The 25,846-nt window shown below is 43.3% G+C and overlaps 1 protein-coding gene across 1 annotated transcript in view; it reads left to right on the top strand.

The window, feature by feature from the left end:
- asic2 (acid-sensing (proton-gated) ion channel 2) overlaps nucleotides 1-25,846 on the top strand; it is a 515,108-nt gene that overhangs the window by 3,058 nt on the left and 486,204 nt on the right. Inside the window, exon 3 of the mRNA XM_034712044.1 lies at nucleotides 985-1,605. Within this exon, the coding sequence (XP_034567935.1) occupies nucleotides 1,030-1,605 (576 nt within the window). The 5' untranslated portion in view covers nucleotides 985-1,029. The remainder of the gene's footprint in view (nucleotides 1-984; nucleotides 1,606-25,846) is intronic.

Here is a 25,846-nt window from a genome sequence, read left to right as displayed (position 1 = left end):
GGGAAGAGGAGGGAAAGCGGATGTATCTGGCCAGAGGAAAACGGGAGGAGTTTGGATCAGCATGCGAGACTAACCAGCGGCTCTGATCATCAGCGACTCTCCTTCTCTCTGTTTCTCTCCCCCTCTCTCTCTCTCTCTCTCTCTCTCTCTCTCTCACACACACACACACAAACACACACGTGCGCTCTGAGACTCACACACAGTCGCTGGCTGGATGTCTTCTCGCTAGGGTGATCGAGAGAGGTGCTTATAGGCTTGTCATTAGTTGTGTGTGCACGGGGAAATCCTGAGAAGCCCGTTCGTGCATGTGCTTATGTGTTTGTGCATGCACTCTCATGCATGAAAGGGACGCTGCGTGGAAGTGTGTGTGTGTGTGTTTGTGTGTCTTTTTGAATGGAGATGAGTCGAAACATTAAACACACAGAGGCAGCTTTAATTAGCTCGCGGTTTAAGTGACTCTCACCTCTCTCAGTGGGTGTCACAGAGGACTTGCCCCCAGGGGTTTCTATCAGTGAAATCGAGCAGTCACAGAGGGTGACGGAGAAGAGAGAGTGGGATGGAGGTGGGGGTGCAGTTTGGGTTTTTTTGGGAGAGTGTGTTTGTTGATGGTGTAACAGGAGCTACAGGCAGACTGGTAGCAGCATCCACTCTCTGCTCGAGGGAGTCGTTGAGAGTGGAGGTGGAGAGGAAAGGGATGCCCCGAGGGAACATCTTTCTCCTCCTGTCTCCAACTCTCTGTTGTAATTATTTGGCTTGTGGAGTTCTTTGCCTCCCCATGTCCTCTTCCTCTTCTTTTTCATATGTTTCTAGTCTTTATATTTGTTGTTTTTTGTGTCTTTTTTTCTACCTGTGTTTCTTATTTTAAGCCCTTTTCATTCTGAATGTTTTATATTTCTTTGCTCCTCCTCACCAGCTCATCTTCTGCTTTGTAAATATGGCTCTGAGTGTAAGTCCTGTACTGACATGCCCTCACTGTCTCTGCAGGTGTGAGTGCACCGGGGGCTCCCTGGCTGAGGGGCTGGAGAGCTGATGATGGATCTAAAAGAGAGCTGTGGCAGTCAGGGGAGCCAAGAGAGCTCCAGCCTGCACCCAACCTCCTGGCAGGCCTTCGCTCACACCAGCACGCTGCACGGCCTGCGCTTCATCTTCCCCTATGGTCAGTTCGGTGCACGCCGCTTGCTCTGGGCTCTGGCTCTGCTGGCCTGCATGGGACTGCTAGCTCTGGAGAGTGCCGAGCGTCTGGCCTACTTCCTCTCCTACCCTCACGTGACCAGTTTGGATGCCGTGGTTTCCAGCAGCCTCGTGTTCCCCGCTGTAACCATATGTAACCTCAACACTTACCGCTTCAGCCGCCTCACACGCAATGACTTGTACCACGCTGGAGAGCTGCTGGCCCTCCTGGATGTGCACCTTAATATCCCTCAGCCACACCTGGCCGAGCCTGACGTGCTCGCTTTCCTGGAGGAAAAATCCAACTTCACCGCATACAAGCCCAAGGCGTTCAGCATGAAGGAGTTCATGGAGAGAGTTGGCCACGACCTCCAAGAGATGATGCTCTACTGCCGCTACCAAGGCCAGGAGTGCAGCCACAGCGACTTCAAAACCGTGAGTCCACTCATGTCTTCTTTTAAATGTCAGCTCTGCTCTTGGATCAGTCGGGGTCAAAGCCTTTTTTTTTCTGCAGCCTCAAAGCTCTCAGAGGAGTTCGCCTGTGAGGTGTTCAGGGTTGCGTGTTCTTAGTCCTGCGAGGTTTCCAGAGATGGATGATTATTTTTTTTTCTTCCCTCTGCGGGTAAAATGACTTGATGTATGCTGATAGCTGCTCTTTCCCTCCCACGCTGCTGCTCTGAGAGTTTCCTGCTGGTTAGCTCCTTGGATCTCTCCTGTTTGGCAGCACAGGTCGAGTCTCATGCTTTTGTTCTGCTAATATATTCTCAGCTGTCGTCTTGTTATTGTCTCCAGCCTTTGAATAATAACATTGTGCTAATTGGCAGGTACATTACTGCAACAGGTCTACATTATTTCAGTCACTGAAGGTAAGTTATTGTAGTCTTGAGTACTTAAGTGAGAAGGAAATCCCCTGAAATCCTCTTGACAGTTTCTTTATTTCTCCAGCTAGTGAGTTTGTACTTTCTTACTAAATATCCTGAAATTGAAGGGATGTTTGTGTACCTGTTGGTGTAGATAGAGAAGGAAAACGCTGCCAGAATTTCCAATTTCTCGGATGGTCGCTGGTGTTAATTTCCCCTTTTTAAATCTGGCTTGCTTCTGTGTGTAGCAGCATGTTGTACTGTTGTTGTTCTGTGCTTGTAAATCTGGAGGATGAGACCCGAGCCAGTTGTTATCATGTTGCTGAGATGTAGTCTGCTATGTTGTAATGATGCAACTCAAAATGTGAATTATTAAGGCTTTTTTATGTTTCTGCAAATCATCCACTTTTTTTATTTTGGCTGATGAAAGCAAGCAATTTCCTGGCACAAGTTGATTTTGACACTACAACGCGATTCTGAACACCCACTTGTTGCATCCTCAGCCTTGCTCAGACTGTTTGTTAATTAGGTTTGTCAGCGAGCGGCTGAAGAGCACATTGCACACAGTATGTGAATAGTGGGAAGAAAGGAACATGAAAGCTTTCAGAGAACAAACTGATGGAGAAAAGTGACCCTGTCATCTTTTCCTTCAATGACAAACAGGATGTAACAGGACTTTTTCAGATCTTGTAGACATACTTTGAAGGATTTTGATTTGCTGTGTTCTTAACCCTGCACTTTGAAATGTTTGTTATACTTTCAGAGTTTCAGATGTATTTATTCAGCTGCTCTAATGTCAAAACATAGTTGGCAGGCTTTCTTGTTGCATTAGCCTGTATTTGTTTTATTTCTTAGTAATGCAGTTGGAGTGCAGGTTTAATTTCGACGGCGCTGCATGACCTCTAAAAGTGAAGGTAAATGTGACTGGAGCTTGGATTTGATGGCGTTTTATTGAGTGCAGATTGTGACAAATACTTTATTGAATCTTAACGACTTAAGCTTTCAACATTTACAAGCTCCAACTTTATAAATACCCCAACTCACACACATGTAATGAACACCTTTCAACCACTGAGAAAACAGACATGCTGCACTTTCTCAGCCTGAGACTGAAATGATCCCTGCTCACTCAATGGATTAACAGATGCTGGATACTTACTTTAACACCTCGTTTTTTGAGCGTCATTGATTTGAATACTTCAAACCAACATTTAGTCAAGCTGGTAATCTACAGACATCCTTATGGCTTCATTAAAACTCTACCTAGAAGACTTCTTCTCTGGAAGTTGTGTCACAAAGTTAGTTTTGAGGGAGCAGTGTTGTTAGATTGTAGGGATGCATATTGTAGTGTTTTTGATTGCTTCATTCTGTCTGTGTAGTTTTCAGTACCTATATTCATGTGGGGCGCCTGTGGCTCTGTGGGTAGAGTTGGTCGTCTTTCAATTGGAAGGTTGGCGGTTCAATCCCAGCTCCGGCAGTCACATGCAGAAGTGTCCTTAAGCAAGACACTGAACCCCACATTGCTCCCGCAGTTTTTGCTGGTGTGTGAATGTGTACGAATGAGATCATCTAATACTGATGGTCCCTTACATTGACAGCCTCTACCATCAGTGAGTGAATGGGTGAATGTGGCAAGTAGTGTGTGGAAGTGCTTTGGGTGGTCAGACAGACTAGGAAAGCGCTATATATGTACAAGTCCATTTACCAAATTGAGTTAATCTCTTGTATCAGAACGTCCTAGATAGATGATCTCAACTGATGGATCTGGACCAACAGTGGGACAGATCTTTATTCCTGTCTTATGGTCCGACCATAGACTGTGTAATTAATGGATGTAGTATCCATGACGTCACCCATCTGTTCCTTGAAGCCAATCGTCGGCGGCAGCCATATTGGAAATGCTGAGCTCAACCTGACGTCTGTTGAGCTAGTGTGAGGTAAAGAGGCGGGCTTTGAGCCTCCTCGCCAACAGCTATGTGTTCCCGCCTGTCAATCAAGTCAGTCATGTCCTTAAATGGGCAAAACTGGTGATCTAAATATTTTCTGAAGTGTCGCGTTAGAAGCCGTTTTTTGAACCAGGCTGTAAACATGTTTATTTCTGCTGCAAAGATTGTCTTGAATGAATGGGTGTGTATGTGGTTTCCGGTGTTTCTGCAGCCAGTTTATAACACCTCCCCATGGGATTTCTTCCTGAGGTTGCCCCTCGGGTCTGACTGTGCTTGAGCAGAGAGACATCAGCTTAAGAGCTGCTGCTAAAGGTGTTTTATTCTCCTCCTGCAGTGTAAAGGATTTAATAAGCTGCAGCGGATGTAAACCTCAACCAGTGTCTGCTGAAGTCTTTGCCATTTAGAGGGAGAAGTTTGGTGGGATATACACAATTATAAGAGATTTGTTTGTGTCAAAAAGGTCTTTTTCCTCTTTATTAATCACCTTACTGATTTTCCTTTCAATTAAAAAATAACTTGATGGAGTGTCTGCGAATTAAATGTCAAATTATAGCAAAGAGGGGCCGACCGTGAGCCCTCTCTTGTTGAATAAAAGAATTCAATTAAGTTTTGTACATGACAGAGCGCGGCAGTGAATCCTCCAAAGCTGGAGACTGGAATGTGTGAGAACAGCTCATGGTCAGAACCGTCATTTTCTGTCAGTGGACTGAACTGTCATTTGACTTCTCGTTTAAGCTCCAGTGTCAGAGCTCGGTGAATGCAGAGCGGGCGCTGGATCCCAAATAGAACCTGCACCAACACAAGTTTAAAGATTCTGCAGATAGATTCCTAAGATTGAAAAGACATGATTGGAAAGCAGGCTGAAAAACAGTCTTCTAACACAGCATGCACTGTGACACAAGGTACATAATGAGCAGCTCCTTAACCAGCAGCATCACTTCCTATTTAAAGCTTGAACACAGAGTCCAGCTGATCCAGATCTGTTGTGATGTGATATTCTTTGTAGTTGTTGGCCTGAGTTCTGCAAATGCAAACGCAAACAGCGCCACGAAGCTGCCTCTGGGATCTGATCTGCTGCGATGAGCTCATCTTTTTTCCAGAAAGTAGATTCTGCTTTCATTAACGGACGACTCCTCATCTGGGGTAGTCGAAGAAATCCAAGCTTCTGTGGATTCATGTCTTGATGCTCCACGCTGAGAGATACTCAATGCAGTGGTGCTTATTAGAAAAACAACAGATGTGGATCACTCAGGACGTAGTGATTTTCCTCCTCGTGCCTTCAGATGGATGTTCCTCCCCGCTGCTTTGATTCATAGACCCAGCAGAGTTACAAGAGAGCTGTTCGTGCTCGTGCCTGCCAGGAGAACATGTGACTTAGTAATTTCATTCTGTGGATTCTTCAGAGAGTTCATGTAAAGCAAGCTTAGCTTCGCCGCTGTCTTCCCAAGCAGCCCGATGAGTCTCTGTTTAACTCTCCTCCACGACCGTCTTACATGTTGTGCAACACATCTTTGACCTCATGTCGGGTTCAGAGATAATCATGCTGACAGAGAGCCTACTAGAAGGCACTGTCATCCTCTTTGCCCTCTGCCTGTTGCTGCTGCAGAGCTCCTCCTGACTTCTCCTGACTCCTCTCTGTCGTTTCGCTCTGTCTCTTCTCTCTCCGTCACTGCAGCGACACACCTTCATCTCTCCGGTGCCCTCTGGGAAGAGAGACAGGAAAAGAAAAAAAAAAACGCTGGTCCCCCCCCCAAAAATAGAAGAAAAAACCCCCAGCATGCATGAATGTGCACAGACACATGCATGCAGTAAAAAAACAGACACACAGAATTATACACATACATGAATGGGTAGACATGCACAGAGGGATAGCATTAGCACGGCACTCCAGGGACCAGAGTCAGCGTTTGACTGACATTGTGATGAATGACCGTAGGGAGGATTGTGGGGACTCTGAAGTCAGTGTGATGTGACTGATGGAACTGGAGCAGCGCGCCGCACAAAAAGGGAAACAGCCTCGGTGTGCACATTTCCACCTATGTGCATGTATTCTGTGTCACCTCACATTGTTTTTATGAATGTTTAGAAGCGTTATCTTGTTGATTTATTTCATGTGTGAGCACATCTGCAGCCCACTTGACAAGATTCCCACTAAATAATCACCCTGGCACTCCTGTTTCTTCAAGGATGCCAAGAAAGGAGGACAAACTTTGAGCCAAATGCTGAATCCTTCCGTCCAAGCTGAGCAGGTGAATGATCCAGAAGCTGTTTTTTTTTTCTTATAGAGATGCTTTAAAGGCCCTGGGAACCCAAATCAACAAAAACGTCCTACCTATGATATTTCAGACCATATGTAAATACTAAAAACTATGTAAAAATATTAGAACTCAACTTCAGTTACCTTTTCTAACACATTTTCACACTGGGTTTTAAGGGGGCTGGTTTAACCGGATTTTTATTACGTAATAAATATCCAACTAATCAGAAATGAAACACTGAGTCATGTGCACACATGTTCAACAAAACTACTCCTCTCCTGCTCAGACCGTCTCCTGACGTCTCACCCAGCTCCCCTCAGTGTTGTCTTCCCTGTTAGCTTGTTTGCTAATCACGTACTGTCTGTAATCTGTCTGTATAGCTGTCTCTCTGCTCTTTGCACCGCTGTGCCCGTGTGTCCCTGTCTGCACATCCACAAGTGAAGATGGCAGCTTGTTGTCATTCTTTTTTTCCCTAACTGCAGTGGATTTGGGGAAATGTTGGGACACAGTTGAGTAGAGCTGCGGCCGAGTGGCTAAAGCAGTCCTGCACATGCTCGACTCATTTCCCACAGGACCGCTTCACTAACTTTCCCCAGGACCGGTTCACTAAAATTCCCCAAGACTGGTCCACTAACTCTCCCCAGAACCAGTTCACTAGCTTTCCCCAGGACCGGTTCACTAACTTTCCCCAGGACCGGTTCACTAAAATTCCCCAAGACTGGTCCACTAACTCTCCCCAGAACCAGTTCACTAGCTTTCCCCAGGACCGGTTCACTAACTTTCCCCAGGACTGCTTCACTAACTTTCCCCAGGACCGGTTCACTAACTTTCCCCAGAACCAGTTCACTAGCTTTCCCCAGGACCGGTTCACTAGCTTTCCCCAGGACTGGTTCACTAACTTTCCCCAGAACCAGTTCACTAGCTTTCCCCAGGACCGGTTCACTAGCTTTCCCCAGGACTGGTTCACTAACTTTCCCCAGAACCAGTTCACTAACTTTCCCCAGGACTGGTTCACTAACTTTCCCCAGGACCAGTTCACTAACTTTCCCCAGGACCGCTTCACTTACTTTCCCCAGGACCAATTCACTAACTTTCCCCAGGACTGGTTCACTAACTTTCCCCAGAACCAGTTCACTAGCTTTCCACAGGACCGGTTCACTAGCTTTCCCCAGGACTGATTCACTAACTTTCCCCAGAACCAGTTCACTAGCTTTTCCCAGGACCGGTTCTCTAACTTTCCCCAGGACCGGTTCACTAACTTTCCCCAGGACCGCTTCACTAACTTTCCCCAGGACCAATTCACTAACTTTCCCCAGGACTGGTTCACTAACTTTCCCCAGGACCGCTTCACTAACTTTCCCCAGGACCAATTCACTAACTTTCCCCAGGACTGGTTCACTAACTTTCCCCAGAACCAGTTCACTAGCTTTCCACAGGACCGGTTCACTAGCTTTCCCCAGGACTGATTCACTAACTTTCCCCAGAACCAGTTCACTAGCTTTTCCCAGGACCGGTTCTCTAACTTTCCCCAGGACCGCTTCACTAACTTTCCCCAGGACCAATTCACTAACTTTCCCCAGGACCGCTTCACTAACTTTCCCCAGGACCGCTTCACTAACTTTCCCCAGGACCAATTCACTAACTTTCCCCACGACCGGTTCACTAACATTCCCCAAACAGCTCCGTCTGACACCCGGAGCCGAGCTCCTCTGCGTGAACATACTACACTTCAGCCTCTACTGCTCTGGGCGTCCCATGGTCCTGATGCCCCGGAGACTACAGAGTGATTAATGATAAAAGTCCTGATTCTGAAGTATTTTGTGACTCAGCACTCAGAGACCATTTGAAATGAATAATTTTCAGACTCTGGAGTTTTGATGTCTTTAGATTCAGAGTCAGACGGCTCAAACATGCAGGCTGTGAACTCTCTCTTGACCTGTCAATCAAAGAGTTAGGCCACGCCCACACAGTCCTGAGAAATGCTCTGACTTGTAAAATAAGCTGTTTTTGAACAGTTTTTTTCATAGTTGTGGATGTTTATTTCCACTAAGATTTTTGTTGAAGCTTGATTACACATTTAATTTTGATACTCTATGTGAATTTTAAATATTCCATGTACGTTTCCAGGGCCTTTAAATACAACAAGGATACTGAGTGTCTGAGTTGCTCTCTTCCCAAATAGTAAGGCATGAAAGCTTTTATGATGAATGTAAAAATCAAACATCCTTTCATTCTTCTAACTAAAGATTAATCATTTGTTGTTAAAGCTGATGATTATTTTCTTCATTAAGTTTGTTTGTTCTTTAAGCGTCTGAATGATGGGAAATCAGTGTTTCCCAAAGTAAGAGGTGACTTCTTCGTGTTTTTTTCCATCTCCAACAAAACAATCCTCAGTTTTCTGTCATAAAGGACTTAAACCAATTGTAAGAAACAGTCTGACGCAGCAGCTGCAAAATAAAAACACAAAGAGATCTGGTTATTAATTGTTTTATTGTCAATGTACAAAGAATGCACTACAGGACTGCCAACGATATGTTTGAAGTGGATAACAGTGACATCAGTCAATAGATTGTGAACATAACAACACTGACAGCTTTATTGTCTAAACTGAAAATGAAGCTTTGCAGTTCATTGATGATAAAATCAGGGGATTGTAAGGACTAGTCTGAATCTATCCAGCGATAGCAATTTTATTTATAAAGCACATTTCATTCTAGGTGAGCTCAATGTGCTTTACATTGAGGATGAAAACAACAGTTGCTTACAGAATCAAATCACAAAAAGCAGACAGGGTCCATCAGACGCAGCGTACAGCAATCAAACGGAAAGGGAGATTACAAACGTGAACAGAACTCTTCTCTGCGGATTGATTTGACATGACGTGTGATCAGTTCGCCTCTGGTGTCGCTCATGTTAGTGAAAGTTAATCACTGCTGTCAAGGGGTTGTCGAGGGGTTTTGACTAATCAGAATGAAGCTTCTTACACAACTGGAAGATCAGTAAGAAAGCCGGGTAAAAAGGACGAATAATAGGATTCTGAAAGTGATTCTGTATTGAACAATGAGACGCTGAAGTGTTTTGAGAACTGGAGTGGTATATTCAAATTACAGATTGTTTAGATAGTCCTCAATGCAGGGAGGTGCAGCACTCTAAGCTTGTTGACATGAATGCATGGACTCATTTCTCTGCATCAGTTCAGGATGTGAACCGACTTGCTTGCTGTATTTCAAAAACTAGCAGATTCCTTTCTCTTGTTTTAACAGTACAGGTTTTTTTTGCAGTTCTCAAAGTCAACTTGCAGTTTTCTTTTCCTCCATTTTCGCCCAGCTCTCGGGCAGATTCTCTTTGCTGTCCTCATGTTGTCACAAAGGTTAAAACTGTCAATAAGAGCCATACAGTGAGCTGTGCACACACAGAGAGAGGGGCTAAGACACTGGCTGAAATGACAGGCCCTGCAGCCTGGAGTGGAGGAACAGGTCCAGAGATAAAAATACGCCTGCCACTGTTTCAAGCTCCAGGAAGGAACTAGCTTTAAATCCTGTTTTTAAATCTCTGAGGTCTGGTCAGAGATGCTGTAGGAGCCGACATTTATGATGATACTCTGAGTGCGGGGGTGTTTAACCAGCAGGCTTGGTGTCCTCTCTGTGATGCCACTTGGACAGTATGTCCTCACTGATATCCCCCCCGTTATATCCCACTATAGAATCCCTGATTACACGAGTGAGTAGGGAGGAAGCTGGCTTTGCTCGTGAGGAGGGAGCAAGTGATGGAGGAAGGTGAGAGAGTGGCTGCTGGATGTGTGGCGTGTTTTCTGTCCAGGTACATTTTGAGAGGAGGCAGCAGCAGAGGAGAGTGGAGACACGCTATGCTCACCTAATCCGGTGGAAGGTGACCGGAGAGATGGCCGCGAGTTAGGAACCAGCAGAGGGGAGTCATTTAAGTTGAAAATGCCATACCTGTTCTGCAGATGGATGACACGAATCTCAGAGGTGCTCCCGGTCTTTCTTCTGTGGTCGAGGGCTCTGTATGGGATGGAGTGGAACGCACCGGGGCACGAGGTGTGGACGCTGTGAAGGGGGACGAGTCATCCATCTAGTTAGCACTGACAGTGGCTGACGCTGGACCAGAGGACTAGGTTTAGGTGCTTCTCTGCCTCCTGGATTCTGTAGAGATTGGAGATTCTTGGCTGTTATTTTCTCACTGAGACAGACAGCTCAGACAGCGAGCTGCTGAAGTGAGTGGAGCTCATTCTTGATTGTGTTCCCAGTTTGTTCTTCTGATAACTTACGATCCAGAAAGCTGGTGATTAGACTCCTTTGCCGAGGAAAAGATGAGGTTTAAAGTAAACAGAATCTGAAAAGAGAAGCTTAAAAATGTTCCTAAAACTGGCTGAAAGTCAGTAAATGAAAAAGCAAACTGGCGGCTTGACAGAAAAGCAACATATGCACCGACGATGCAGATATAGATGTAGTTTCACAATCTTAAAGTGCTAAGATCTCTGGTCTGTTCATAATGCATGAACTTATGATGATGAGGAGTCTCTGCAGGCGTGTTTTTGGACTTCATTTCAACAGGAAATCCAAAGTTTGTTGTCTAAACCTTTTTGACTTATCTTCTTCTTCTAAATGTTGAATTTGTCACCATTTTCCTCATTTCCTCACAGTTTGGATTCCATCAGTGTACCATAAATGAAAAAGAGGTAGTGACTCAGCAGACTTTTATGGAGCTGAAAAGATTTAAGATGACATTCTTAATAGTTTTCTGATGAATGTGTGTTGATTGAAATGTTTTAAATCTGAGTCCAGTATCAAGGTTCAAGGTTTCTTTATTATCCCTGGGGGGGCAATTTGTTTTTCAGTCAGCGGTGACAGATAAACGAAACAAAACAACAAGTCACACCACAACATTAAAACATTTAACCCTCCTCTTATGTTCTTGTCTTAGGGACAGCAATAATCTTCCTGGTTCAACTTGACCCGGAGCATATTTAAAGCTAGGGTTGGTAGTCTCGGAAAACCAGCATGAATTTGAATGTAGCTTTTCCTCATGACTCCGTCTAACCCCTCCCCTCCTCCCTCGGAGCTCCTCCAAAACGACGCCCCCCCGCTCACATGCACGAGCGCCGCTGACTTGCGACCATATGATCGTGACTGATTCAAAACCGGTCCTCACCATGCTAACATTATCCAGTTGACACCAGTACCAGTGACACGATATCAGGAGAAAAGTTATAACTAATAATACTGTAACAACTCTACTGTTTGTTAAATGTGTTCAGTGTAGATTTTCTTAATTCCTACAGTGTTGACGGTCAGTGAAGGCATCAGGAGAGGTGTAGAGTGTGTGAGCTGGAGAGAGGAGAGAAGTTTTTCATTCATTCAAACATTGATTGTTGTTTTGTTGGTTGGCGTGATCACGGCCGACAGTGACCGGTTATTAAAACTCAATGTGTTCACGAATCGACTCGTCATCACTACAGCGTCCGGACGGACGCTACAATACATATACATTTTCTGTAGGACTTACTGAACGTCATTAATTATTCTGCTTGTTGGTGAGAGCTTTTTAGACTCTGATCAGGACTACAGTCCTGAGCAAAGCACCTCATCAGGTCAGAGGGGACAGGCCCGAGGACGAGCGAGAGGGGCAGTAAATAGAGTCAGGGGAAGCAGAGGCAGGAGACGGGGACTCAGAGGAGTGCAGGCCGGGGAAATGTACGCTCAGGAGGAGGGCAGAACGGCAGGGCAGGATTTGATTGGTTTAAAATTTGGGGACCCAAAAAAGGCTGATTGGTTGGTGTTTTCCCAGGTTTACTCCGGCTGTAGATAGCAGTTTTTTTTTCACTCTTTTTTAAGAACACATCATGTAATGATTACCATCAGGACATAAAGATCATTTTAACCAGTATAACAAAACGTGGATCTAAATCTGATTACCAACCCCAGCTTTAATGGTTCAATAGTGTCAGAACCCCAAAAAAATTCCAATTTAAATTTTTTAAATCTCATTATTAACTCCATTAATATTAATAACCATTTAAATCAATATTTAGTGCATTGGTGTTCTTTAATTCTCACAGATCATACTTGAGGATGATTCACTCGCTTTTTATGAAAATTCATGTTCAAACTTTTTTATGTACATTGGATAGTGGTTGGGGTGAAATATGTCACACAGTTGCAAAGAAACATTTAGTATTTGACACTTCTGACCCCTTTTAGCCTCCCCTTTGACTGCCAGGTCAAATTGACCCGCAGACAGTATCTATGTAATATAAACATCCGGGGGGGGGTTGCAAATGGGTGAAATATACCATTTTCATTTAACATGTTGTTCACGCTAATTAAGCCAAGCAGAAGAACTTTCATACATTTAACATTTTTCATTTCCATTTTTTAACTTTAAAATGGGTCAATTTGACCTGCAACTCCAGTGCTAGCTTCTCTACACTGGCTCCCAATAAAATGTAGAATAGAATTTAAAATCCTTCTTTTAACCTACAAAGCTCCTAAAAATCAGACACCCTTGTATCTTAAAGAGCTCATAGTGCCCTATGACCCCTCTAGAACTCTACGCTCCCAACATGCAGGCTTGCTAGTTGTACCTAAAATCTCTAAAAGTAGTATGGGAGGTAGAACCCTTAGTTACCAGGCCCCTCTCCTTTGGAATCATCTACCAGTCAGGGTCCGGGAGGCAGACACCCTCTCCACTTTTAAGAGTAGGCTTAAAACTTTCCTTTTTGATAAAGCTTATAGTTAGAGCTGGATCAGGCTTGGACCAGCTTTTGTCATGCTGCTATAGGCCTAGACTGTCGGGGGAACTGGCACACTGACACACTGGGATCCTAGCTCACCCCCTTCCCCCCAACCCCTTCATCACTTACTTTAACTCTGCCTGTCCCATTAAAGTTACTAACCATAGACCTTTCTGGAGTCCCTGAGCTCCCTTGTCTCGTAGATTCCTCTGAGCTGCCGTAGACGTCCTCCTGCTGCGGACGTTCTGGACTCCAGCTGATACGGACGTGCTGGACTCCAGCGGCAACAGCTTCTACGACTCGTCTCATCACTATCACCTCTCTCTCTTACTCCCCTCTATCTGTCTTTCCAGACCCAATTCAGTCGAGGCATGATGGCTGTCTAACATGAGTCTGGTTCTGCTCGAGGTTTCTGCCTGTTAAAAGGAAGTTAAAGCTAAATCCTGTGATGTGCAATGCTCATGATGGATTAAGGTGGGGTCAGACTGAGTCTTACCCTGTCTTGAAGTTGGGTCTCTGTTCATAATTTGACATAGAGTGGTCTAGACCTCCTATGTTTGTAAAAGCGTCTTGAGATAACGTTTGTTGTGATTTGGCGCTATACAAATAAAGATTGATTGATTGAACATAACAGGAGGGTTAAAACAGTAACAACATAAAGACAACTGTGTTATGTGGCATCATTAATCAGGACAGTTAGTTAGTTTCTCTTCCTATTCGTCCTGCTTTTTGGCAGTGTGTATCTGCGGCCTGAGGGAAGCCGGTGATACTCACTAAAGAGAGGATGGCACGGGTCAGCCACGATGGACCAGGCTTAGCCGAGGGTCCTGGCTTGATAACAGCTCGACATATCAGGCAGGGATGTGCCCGCAACCCTGCTGCATATCTTCACAATAGCCTGAAGTCTCTTTTTATTTTTCAGACTTGTCGACCCGTATCAGCAAACCATTGAAAAAGTTAAAAGCGATTCAATAAAACATCTGTATTAAAGTCTTGTCGACATTAAAGCCCCTGAGCTTACGGTGATGAGCCTTTTTGCAAACAGCATCCACCTGATGCTTAAATGTAAGTTTATCATCAATAAACGATCGAGTATCTGCTCCATCCAAATCCATGAAAGGGTTTTACTTAACTTTAAAGAGAGGAAGCCAAACTCCTCAAATGATCTGCTTTCAGTGCCAGCTTTTACAACACAACAGCTTACCCTACTCTGTGATTCTGCAGCATTCTGGTCAGTACAAATAATTCCCCTCCCCGCTCTGCATTCACATCATTATGTGATATACATTTAGAGAAATAAAAAATCCTCCTTTCAGGGTTTTTTTTTTGCCACTAGTGTTTTATAGGGTTTGGATGAATGCCAACTCGCCCTGAAATATGACCACCTCTTCTTACATCATAGAAAATTAATACACTTTGGAAGAGCAAAGGCTAAAAGGCATACATCAAAAGAGCCTGACTTTTCCTTAAAGTAGTCATCTGTCATCATCTGTTCAGTAGATTATCATGGGATGAGATGTGTCAGGATACGTGTGCCGTGTCACTTCAGTAACATACATCTCTGTGGTAACCCTGTGCTGATGTTCCAGCCTTTTAGAGGTCTGATCACGTGCCTTATATGCATGAATCCCTGGACCTTGCTCTGCCTGTTTTTGTTTTGCCGTGTGTGATTACGACCCTGATTAAATACTGATTGATCACACTGACTACCCACATCAGTGTCTGCCAGAGTGAATCAGCTCACTGAGCTCAGCCCCGCTCTCTCTGCATGCTTCAGTTATATATATAAACCCCCCTGGAGCACTGCGGGCCAGGGAGAGGACCCTATCACTGTCTCAGCCTTAATGTGAAACCTGATAGCAGCCAGACCCTGAGCTCTGTATCACACAGACACTAATTAGCCACTCTTCTTTTGCTCTGACCAGAGCCTTGTACGAACAGCACTGTAAACGTAATGGTGCTGGCTGTTTACAGCTACAGCAATTAGCCATTACACACAACCTGTGGCCTTAGCACTCCACTGGCTGATTATTGTCCGTCTCTCTCTCTCTATCTCTTACTCTCTCCCTCTCTCCGTCTCTCTCTCTCTCCAGCAGAGCAGCACAGGAGGATGTTTTGTCTGTCCATCACCAATCACAGAGCGTTTTATGCGCTCTAATCTCCCGTCCCCCTCATCCTCCGGCTGCTTCCATCCTTCTAACCACATTTTTTATCACTTCTAGATTAATTCTTCAACATTTGAAGGCCCAGTGAATCATAATAAGTTTTACTGGACTAGTGTATTAATCACTAATATGGCATTACCATGACATTTTCCATTCCCAGAAGGCACGATGTGTGAGCGTCTGAAAGGGCATGGAAAGCACCGCCGCCCGCCCGCCGCCGCCACCACCGCCCACCAGCCTGTCTCTTCAGAACACCTCTGAGAGGCAGACGCAACCTGTTCTTTATAACCAGCTTGGAGGGGAAGCTGGAGTGGAGCCACAGACAGCTCAGTGTGGATAGTGCTTGTGTGGTAGACACTGCAGCTGTCTGCAGTGGTGGATTATAGTAGTCTGATGATATAGTGTGTGTCGTGGTGAGGCTTAAAGGAGCAGGTGATGTTCCCTGGAGGGTTTTTCTCACCCTCTAATATCTGATACTCCTTTTAGACCGTGCTAAAAGCTTAATGAACTGAATAATGCTGTTGGCATGTTGTAGCAGAGGTATGCTGTCTGTTGCCTGTAGTAGCATCATATGGAAACATGTATCTGTCTTGTACATTTTGATATATTGATAACAACATACATGTAAAAGACATACACGCCAAGATCCCCAGAGAACTCCGGACTGTGTATCTGGGCATGATCCCTAATGACTTGATCACTAAAGAGGATATCTACCTTTTTAAAATCTTGATTCTTGCCCGTAAAAAGTCCGTCACTAGAAACTGGTTCAAATGTGATACCCAAGTCCAGCACAGTGGTTGGCCATAGTGGTAGAAATATATTCCATGGAAAAACTGACACATTACCTGCAGACTAAAGCATGGATCCATGATCAACGCTGGAATAAATGGACTGAATACTAGAATAAAAAGACAGGTGGTGATACCTGCTGTGTGGAAAAGACTTCATAAAACAGCAATATAGATATTGAGAAGGAGCCCATGACTATATTCATGTTTGTTTGTGTATAATTTGTTGTGCTTTATGTTTGTCAATATTGGAATAAAGCAAATAAATAGTTAAATAAAAAAAGAAAGAAAAGAAAAGTGCAAAAAAAAGTCTTATACGCACTAAAAAAGATAAACACAACACAACAAAATAGAAACACTGCCAGAAAAAAATAAGATGTGCAACCGTGTCGGTCCATACATTGATGTATTGTCCACAAATAGATAAATGACTAGAAGTAGAGTCCACAGAAAGTCCTTGTAATGTTACGAGGAGTCCACTGTGAGGCAAAAAGAGCAGGAATCAGATAATTAGGGTTGCAAAGGGGTGGAAAAATTCAGGTACATTTCTGGAAAGTTTCCAGTAAATTTCCATGGGAAGTTAAGCTGGGGAATTTTGGAAATATTCCAAATTGGAAACTTTTCATGGGAATTAAATGGGAATTGAGGGTGATTAAATGGAAAGCATAAATAATATTATTAGTTACTGAAGTTATATTTTTGGCCTTTTTGCTTTTATTTTAAAGGACAGCTGAAGAGAGACAGGACATGTGGGGAGTAGAGAGCGGGGGAAGACATGCAGGAAATGCGCCCCAATATTTGTTTTGTTATAAGCAGACATCCATCCAAAATAATACAATTAAAACAGATTGATTTGTAAGTAGAACTTTATTAAGTAAGTGTTTAATATTTTATTGAACAATCAATTCTTTCATTGAAGAACAAAAACATGGATGTTGAGTTAAATATTACTCATCCCCCTGACCCAACACATTCAAACATTAACAAAAATGAAATTCCAACAAAGTCCCATTCAACATGCAAATAAAAAGTGCATGTAGGGGGCGTGGTCTCAGTAGCCCTGCAGTAAGCAGTGTGCTATGTGCATGTGACTGAGGAATAGCATGGATATTCAACTGTACTTGCATGAAATCTGGTTGTTTTAGTCAGGATTATGCTAAAATATATTTTCCCCAACTATATTTAAATTCCCTATTAAGAGCCAACCTTCAATTTAATAAATTCCTTGTTTCTTCCTGTTAATTCCCATGGAAAGTTTCCAACTTTGAATTCCTGGAATTTTGCAACCCTACAGATAACATCACAACACAATATCATTCGGGGTGCAACCAAATTGCAATGCTGTGCATATACATGTACAGTACACTGTCACAGTTAGTTCCCAGACTGATCTTTCTCCTTCTTGATAAACTCCACAAAGAGTCCCCAAATCTTAAGAAAATTATAATTGGTGTTTGACATTGAGTATCAGATTTCTTCAAGATACAAACATGAAATAATATAATTTAGCCACTTTTTATAGCAGGGAGGAGAGGCTGATTTCCACTCTCTTAGAATCATTATTTTCGCTACAACCAAACCAAACCTCAGGGCCTGCTGTGTCGCAGAGGGGAGAGTCAGGACATAGCGAGAGCAGCCTAATATTACAGAGAGGCCATCAGGGGACAAATTATTTTTATATATGTTGCTATACAGCTGGAAAATATTAACCCAAAAAGGTTTTAAGTTTAGGACATGACCTGAAAAGATGACCAAGAGTCCCATACCCAGATTTACACCTCTCACATGTGGCAGAGATGGAGGGAAAGATTCTGTTTAACTTAGTTTTGGAGTAGTGCAATTGATGAATGACCTATGAACTGAGCCTAGCATTGATGGAGCTTGACCTAATCCCAGCCAGTCCTCTCTCCCACAACCCCCTCTTGAGATATCAAAACCCATGTCCTCAACCCAAGCCTCCCTGATATGGAAGGATGGGGCTGCTCCAGCAATGGTCCTGCATGCTTAACTCAGTGTTGGGCTCACAATACAGAAGAGGTTTTTATTTCGCCCTGAGCTGAGTTCCCCAAGAAAACAGAAAACAATGAGCCACAAGAGTCATCATCTTTAAGAGACTATGCCAGTCTGAACGTTGCATTAAACATGATGGCTTTGGTGAGACGGCATCCTGCTCGTCTTAATTTTTGTTTTGCTGAGGATGTGCATGTAGGACTTAAATATCTATCAGTCTATGTCTGCGATTCTCTGATTAACGATTGATCTAATAGAAATGTTGCATGCTCAGTATTTTGTTCTAGTGATAATAAAGCAATATATTTTTATTGCATTTTATTTTCAGGCATATTTCAGTATCTTGGTCCATGACCCTTCATCCTTCACTCTCAGAAAAAGTTTCATCCTCAGCCTTTGTCCAGACCTGAGTCAGCCCGGTATGCAGTGTATACTTAACTCAAAGAGAACCTGCATTCAAATCAGACATCAGACGACATAAACATCCTGTTTTCTAATTTGTATAATCTGTTCCAGCTTTAGATAAGACAGCCTCTTTGTAATATTAATAATATAAGAAAATACCGATGGTCAAATGAGGCTTTAACAGCAACACCGAGGAGATGTGGTCGTCCTTGAGGTGTTGCAGAAATAGACATAAAACAACCCGTCTGCTCCAAAGCTTTGAATTATTTTGTATGCTTACTTCATTGTGCCGTTAACAGAGCGCGGCGAGAATCAGGCTCCATATACTCAATCCAAGAAATCCATGTTGTGTGATGTACTACATCAGGAGTGTTGATTTAATTTGCTGGCCTTGTTCATCACCTAATGCTCTCTTTAACGAGACAGACAATGAGGCGTTTATGGCCGACGCAGAGAGCTGAGCCGCTCTGAGGAGGGGGGACAAGTGGGAACATAGTCTTGGTTTGTGTGAGGATGCTGGAGCTGACATAGAGGAGAGGGGAACAGCTTTTTACCTCAGCAGCCTGTCAGGACACCTATTTCATCATGGAGGAGGAGGAGGAGGATGGAGTGTGTGTGTGTTCATGTGTTTGAACATACAGCCGAGTCTGTTTCTATGTTAATATGTTTTCATGCACTCAGCTTTGCTTTATTCTGCATGTGCCAGACTTCGTGGTTGTTGCAGCAGCTTGATGCATTAGCTCTTAGTTGCTTTCAGCAGATATTGACTAATGGCTGTAGAATCAAAGGTCAACATGATAGTTAACTTGAATTCTTTTGATCTTCTTGAATGAATAAAAAAATGTGAGCTGCTTGCACCAGAAGTCCGCTTCCACGGATGTTGTGTCTTGCATGATAACGATGTTGTTATGCTTTATTGATCTGCCCAGGAAATCCTCTCAATGCTTACATATGTCTGCAGACTTTAAAGCCAGACTCTGAGCAGCTACCTGGATCTAAATGAGATTAAAGTGACTTACTGAGAGGCCAATTAACTTGAGAACTTGCATAATGAGAGCAGTCTCTTCATGAGAGTTACACATGTTCTGTGGGAACACTGGAACTGCTCTTACTCGTGTGTGGAAGCAGTGTTCATTTCGTTAACGAGAATTATGACGATAAATGTGACGAAAACGAGACTATGACGAGCTAAAGTGCATCACTGATAATAAAAATTCTGACTAACGTATGTTTTGTTTTTGTTAATGAGACAATGACAAGAGTAAAGCATTAATGGCCGACTGCCTGACATTCAAAATCCATGTTTCCCCCCACTGTGCGTCTAATCTTGAGAAATAAGAGCGATGCATTCCAGTGACAGGATGAGTTATTATTTGAGGGTTAGCAGTGTTAGCTTGGTCTCTTCCTGCAGAAGGAGTGCTGTGTGAACCAGCTCTCCCGCCTCCATGCATCCGTCTCATCTTCATCGAGGATTTTTACCCCTCGATGTTTCCTTAGTGACAAAGATCCAAACCAGGGGACGTCTGTTTAATATTTGCCATTTTGCTGCCATTACCATAAAAAGCTCTCGTCTTCAGCTTGATTTAATCCAGTTTGGTGAAACATCATACACATTGAGTAAGTTTTCATCAACTCCTTGTCCTCAAAGATGCAGATGCATTTCAGAGTGCCGTGATCTGACTGTCAAGTGCGCCTGTCACTGCAGGTGCATTCAAGGACCATCTTAAAAGTGCAATACAGTCCTTTCATGGCATTTTTGTGATTCAAGAGAATCAAAATACAGTCACAGGAACAGGTTGAATTATTTACCTTAAGATATTACTCAAGCAAAAGTGTTAAAGGAGTGAAATGTTGACGATTTTAATGCTTGGTACAACCCTGATACCAATATCTGATCAACTACATTAATTATTTAAAGAGTGAAGATGTGGGGGGCGCTGGTGACCTAGTGGTCTGAGCGGCCCACGTACAGAGGCTACAGTCCTCGTCGCAGAGGTCGCTGGTTTGACTCCCGGCCGGTTGAGCATTCACTGCATGTCTTCACCTGTACACTAACCAGTTACAGCGGATAGCCACCTCTATTTTAAATAATGCCTCACACCCTCTGCACAGTGATTTCCAGCTTCTTCACTCTGGACGACGGTTTTTAGTCCCAAGGTGCAGGACACAGCGTCACAAGAAAAGCTTTGTTCCTGCTGCTGTTACTGAGCTGAACAAGCAATAGCTTTTATTTTCCCACACAGTCAGCCTCCAATCTTATGACTTGAGCCCAGATTGTCTTATTTATTCATGTGATTCCATTGTTTTTATTGGTTGACTGTTTTCTGATATGCTTTTTAAAATGGAACCTTTAGCACTTTTATCATTTTATCATTTTATCATGTCTATTCATTTTACCATTTTTAGTGTTAGATTAGTTTTTAGGATATTTTTTGTATGTTTTGCACATTAAGTAGATTGTTCTGTCTGAAGTCTATCTTGTAATTTTGTATCGACCTAACATCTCACTGGCTGCAAAACAAGTTTACCTACGGGTACAAATAAAGTAACCTGAACCTGAACCTGAACCCACTCTCTACTCCCATTTCCTGTCTCTCTTCAGTTGTCAAATAAAGGCATAAAAAGCCCAAAAATATAACTTAAAAAAAAAAAAAAAGTGGAGATGTTTTGGCGAAAATCAAAGACTAAAATGTTTTAAGTTACTGCCGACTAAAACTATAAAGGGCTGAGAAGACTAAAATGTGACTAAGACAAACAGGCATTTTCATCTAAAGACTAAGACTAAATCTAAAATAGACGCCAAAAGTAACATTTCCCCTCGAAAGCCACAAAGTGTTTCCTTTGCTGTCAGAGATGTAGTTTGGTATTTGGAGAGTAACTGTTTGAGATTGCCGTCACATTTTGACGCTTCTCTCTGCTCCGAAGTGTTAGCAGCTTGTGGCGATGTCAGGCTCCTCGATCAGCTGTCAACATGTTCTTTCCGAACATGAAGTTTTGTCAGCAATCACCTGAGGTGACGCCAGTTTCTCAGGCTTCCTGTTGAAACTTTTGAATATTGTAAAGATAGCTTTCAACCCTGGGAAAAATAGATGGAAGCAAAGGAGGTTTGATATGTTGAATTCTTCTGATTTGGTTGTTTTACCAGCTGCCAACAGTGTCACAAGCTGCTTAATGTAGTACTCTGCTATCTGTCTTGGTAGCAGGGTGCTGCAGTTCCAGCTGATAAGGGGTTAGCCAAAGTTGAAACAGATTGGTCTCATGTTTTCCGCCTAAATGTTTAACTCAGACTCGATTAACCCAAGATTAAAAGGGCTCTACTTCCTATTTCATTAAAGCTATATACTATTAAATCCTAATGATCTCCTCTCCTTTAGTTTAATGAAGCTCCAGCAAAGTTCAGATGTTTTGGGCTGAGAAATCTGTAAATAATTGCAGCCAGCTTTGCTTTCTAGTGTCATAGTATCAGCTTACATCAGGGTATATCACGTATCTGAGATGGGGATTGAATTTCACAGACGGAAATAGCAAAAAGTAGGCGAGTGACAATAATGTTGACAGAACGCTGGAGGCGTTCAGCACAGAAAAGCGTGTTTTCGGCGTGTGTGTATGCTTTCCACAATGACACCTGTCCGGGTGATGGCTATAAGTGTAAAAGTTTCTGTCCTGAGGCGAGTTACAAATGTGAAACCTGAAGTGGAGGACGTCGAGCTGATTCCTAGACGAGTGGAAAAAGAGTGGAAAAAGAGCTGAATCAAGCGGAAACAGAAGACTGAACAGGATAGACTCACCAGGTGGTGACAGTTATTCTCATTTATTGTGTGTGTGGACATTAAAAGCAATCTCAGTGTTTCTGAGTCCTCTTGTTTCTCAGGGTGCAGGTGTGCAGGACTGATCATAGCAGGGTGTGATTGAGGGTGATGCAAGGAAAACATGAAAAAGAAAGATACCAGTTGCACGACATGTGGTTGACAATCAGCTTTTCTGCTGCGTAAGTACAGATGACCACAAAGATAGCTCCTCTGCTCTGTGGATTTTCTCCACACAGCGGTTTCACATTAGATTTCATACCATCTGCAGAGAAGCTGCACCTCCTGCGCTCTCCGTGGCCTGTTTGGTTTTTCTGTTACCTTTCATGTCTCAGTTCTCCCTTCTCCAATTTTACCACTGAGTGTTAGATGCTCAAACCTGGCTGGCGGGTGTTGAAAAGTCCCATGCCGTCTTTAAACAGGCTGATAAAGTCTGTTAGAGTCCATCTCAGCCCTCCTGTCCTGTCTAATCCATGTGAGCTGTCCAAGAGCTCTTTTGAGCGTTCAGACTCTTCCTGAGAGCGCTGTGCTCTGGGTCTCACCGCCTGTTAAAGAGGAGATAAAGAGATTTAGGTGGTTTGATGGAAAGTGAACCCTGCTTATACAGACACATTGACATGCTGAGTTCAAGTATCTCTTGTTTGGGTCTATTTAAAAAGAATGTAAGCAGCGAGGAGCTTGCAGTTGCTGAATCTTAAAGGTGACATATCATGCAAAATTGACTTTTTAATGGTTCTCTACCTGAAATATGTTTCCCTGTCTACAAACCCCCCGAGAATGAAAAAAATCCATTCTGCCCCTGTTCTGATTTCTCCACCTTTCTGTAAATGTGTGTGAAACGAGCCGTTTCAGACCTCCGTGTTTTTGTTACGTAACAACAATATCCGGTCTGTCACGGAGTCAGAGCTCGGAGCTTGTTCAGCCCATAGACTGTATAAAATAATACTGAATCCCTCCCCCTTTTTTCATTACCTGCACAAATGTGTGCTAACAAGGAGCTTAGGAGGGAGGCATGCTAATTGTAGACTGTCTTAATAAACACAAAGGTCGGTTTTACTCCCCACGTCTGCAGATTTGAAGATCTAGTGGATGATTTTTATTTGTCATGGATAAGTGCTAGCGCTAGTTAGCATAGCTACATAGCTACATGTCGTAGCTGTAGCTGTGTAGCAAGACACACGTCTACATACTGACAAATAAAACAACAAGAAACACTAAATCTGTGACCAATCCTTCAGAAAGGTCCCGCTGCCTTTCTGGCAGAGGTCAGTTTTACTCCCCACGTCTGCAGATTTGAAGATCTAGTGGATGATTTTTATTTGTCATGGATAAGTGCTAGCGCTAATTAGCATAGCCACATAGCTACATGTTCATAGCTGTAGCTGTAGCTGTGTACCAAGACACACGTCGACATACTGACAAATAAAACAACAAGAAACACTAAATCTGTGACCAATCCTTCAGAAAGGTCCTGCTACAGGCGCCTCTCCGTCAGGATCAGATTCTGGATCAGATTCAGAGGGTTGCAGTAACGCGATCTCTGAGCAGCCGTGTATATTCAGCCAACATGTAAACATTAGATCAACGTGCTGGAGAGCCGAGGCACATCCACTTCCTGAGGGGGCGTGGTCAGAGAGAAAACAGAGTGTTTTGAGGAGGACTGAAGAAGAGGGCTTTTCAGGCAGACCAAAATCTGATTTCAAAGTGTTTTTTTGAGCATAAACTTTAAAGACATGTTTTGGGGACCTCTTAGACCAATATATATTGATGAAAAAAGCGTGATATGTCACCTTTAAAGGGAATGAGAGATGAAAATCTAACTGGTTTGACTTGTGTGTCTAAAACACTCATTTAGTGTCTCAGTACAATCTCACTTTCCACCTACACTGTGTGTTCCACCAGCCAGCTGTCTCCTAACAGCAAAAGTTGTATGTGCCCTAAATGCACCTGTCCTTGCACTTTGGACACTGCATCAGAGAGAGAGAGAGATTTGATATTGCCCCATTACTTCAAACGTCAAGATATCACTTCAACACTTTCACCTGCCAGCGCCTGGCGTTCCTGCCTGTCTCCAGGTACGACCTATGTCAAGCTGGAAAGGACCCGACATCAGTGTCAGGACGATGTGTGCTCTTTTTGTCAAAATGACGTGATGTGACGGACAGCACGACTTCAAGTCACAGACATTTGCCCCACAAGACCAAAGTCAAATCGATTGGTCAAGAAAGTAAAGGCAGAGACAGACACAGTTTTTCTTCTGACTGTGTGATGACCTACAGCCGTCACTAGAGCGCGAAAAACATAAACGGTGTGAGCACACATGTATTTAATTCTTATAGAATTGAGTTCATATATTATTATAACAGTATATAGATTTATTATATGAGTTCAATTCAATTCAAAACCTTTATTTATTCTTGAAAAGACATTGAGGTTTCCCATATTTCCAATGTCGTCAAGTTCACAGACTCATTAGAAACAACGAACAAACACACAATCATTCACAAAATAATAGATTCATTAAAACAGATATAGTTTGAGACACAGTGCTCTGAGATCAAAGTCTTATTCTGGAAAAGAGGGAATGGATATCAACTTTAAAGTCTGTTGGAGGGTATTCCATGATTTATAATAATAATAATAATAATAATACATTTTATTTATATAGCGCTTTTCAAAAACTCAAAGACACTGTACAATTGTTAAAATCAATACAAGCAAAATAAACAAATAACAAATAACACAGATCAAACAAAACAACACAACAGTACAATCACAAATGAAAAGCTAACTTAAAAAGGTGAGTTTTTAAAAGAGATTTGAAAGGTGAAGGGTCAGAGCAGTTTTGTATATGGGAGGGGAGTGAGTTCCAGAGGGTGGGGGGTGGCTACTGAGAAGGCTCTGTCCCCCCAGGTTCGGTGCTTGGTTCTGTGAGGTGGGGACAGGAGGTTGGCGTGTGAGGAGCGCAGGTTACGGGAAGGAGTGTGATGGTGGAGGAGGTCAGTGAGGTAGGAAGGGGCCTGGTGGTGGAGGGCTTTGTGGGTGAGGAGGAGGATTTTAAACTGTATGCGGTAGGGGACGGGGAGCCAATGAAGATGTTGGAGGACGGGGGTGATGTGGTCAAAGAGCGGGTGCAGGTGAGGAGGCGTGCAGCAGAGTTTTGAATGTATTGCAGTTTATGGAGGACTTTGGATGATGTGCCGTACAGGATGCTATTACAGTAATCTAAACGGGATGTGATGAATGCGTGGATAAGGGTTTCTGCGGCAGAGAAAGAGAGGAATGGACGGAGGCGGGCGATGTTTCGGAGGTGGAAGAAGGCCGTTTTAGTGAGCTGGGTGTCGTGGTGTTGAAAAGAAAGGTTGCTGTCAAAAATGATTCCAAGGTTACGGATGTGAGGTGCAGGAGATAGAGTAGAGTTATTTAAAGTGACAGTGAAATTTGGAATGGGATTTGTGAGGGACTTGGGGCCAGTGATTATGAGGTCGGATTTGTCGTAGTTTAGTGATAGGAGGTTGGTATGCATCCATGTTTTTATTTCAGAGAGGCATCAATGGGGCATCAGTGGAAAATGCTGATCAACCCAGTTCAGTATTAACTTGAGATTCTTTCAGAATGAGCCAATCAGAGTTTTGTGCTGTACTGTTAAATGTTAGAATTTAATTGAAATATGTCAGCACA

Source organism: Notolabrus celidotus, chromosome 20, assembly GCF_009762535.1.
Source record: "Notolabrus celidotus isolate fNotCel1 chromosome 20, fNotCel1.pri, whole genome shotgun sequence".
Lineage (NCBI taxonomy): Eukaryota > Metazoa > Chordata > Actinopteri > Labriformes > Labridae > Notolabrus > Notolabrus celidotus.
Note: the sequence above shows the minus strand (reverse complement) of the source record. Positions and strands in the feature narration are given on the sequence as shown.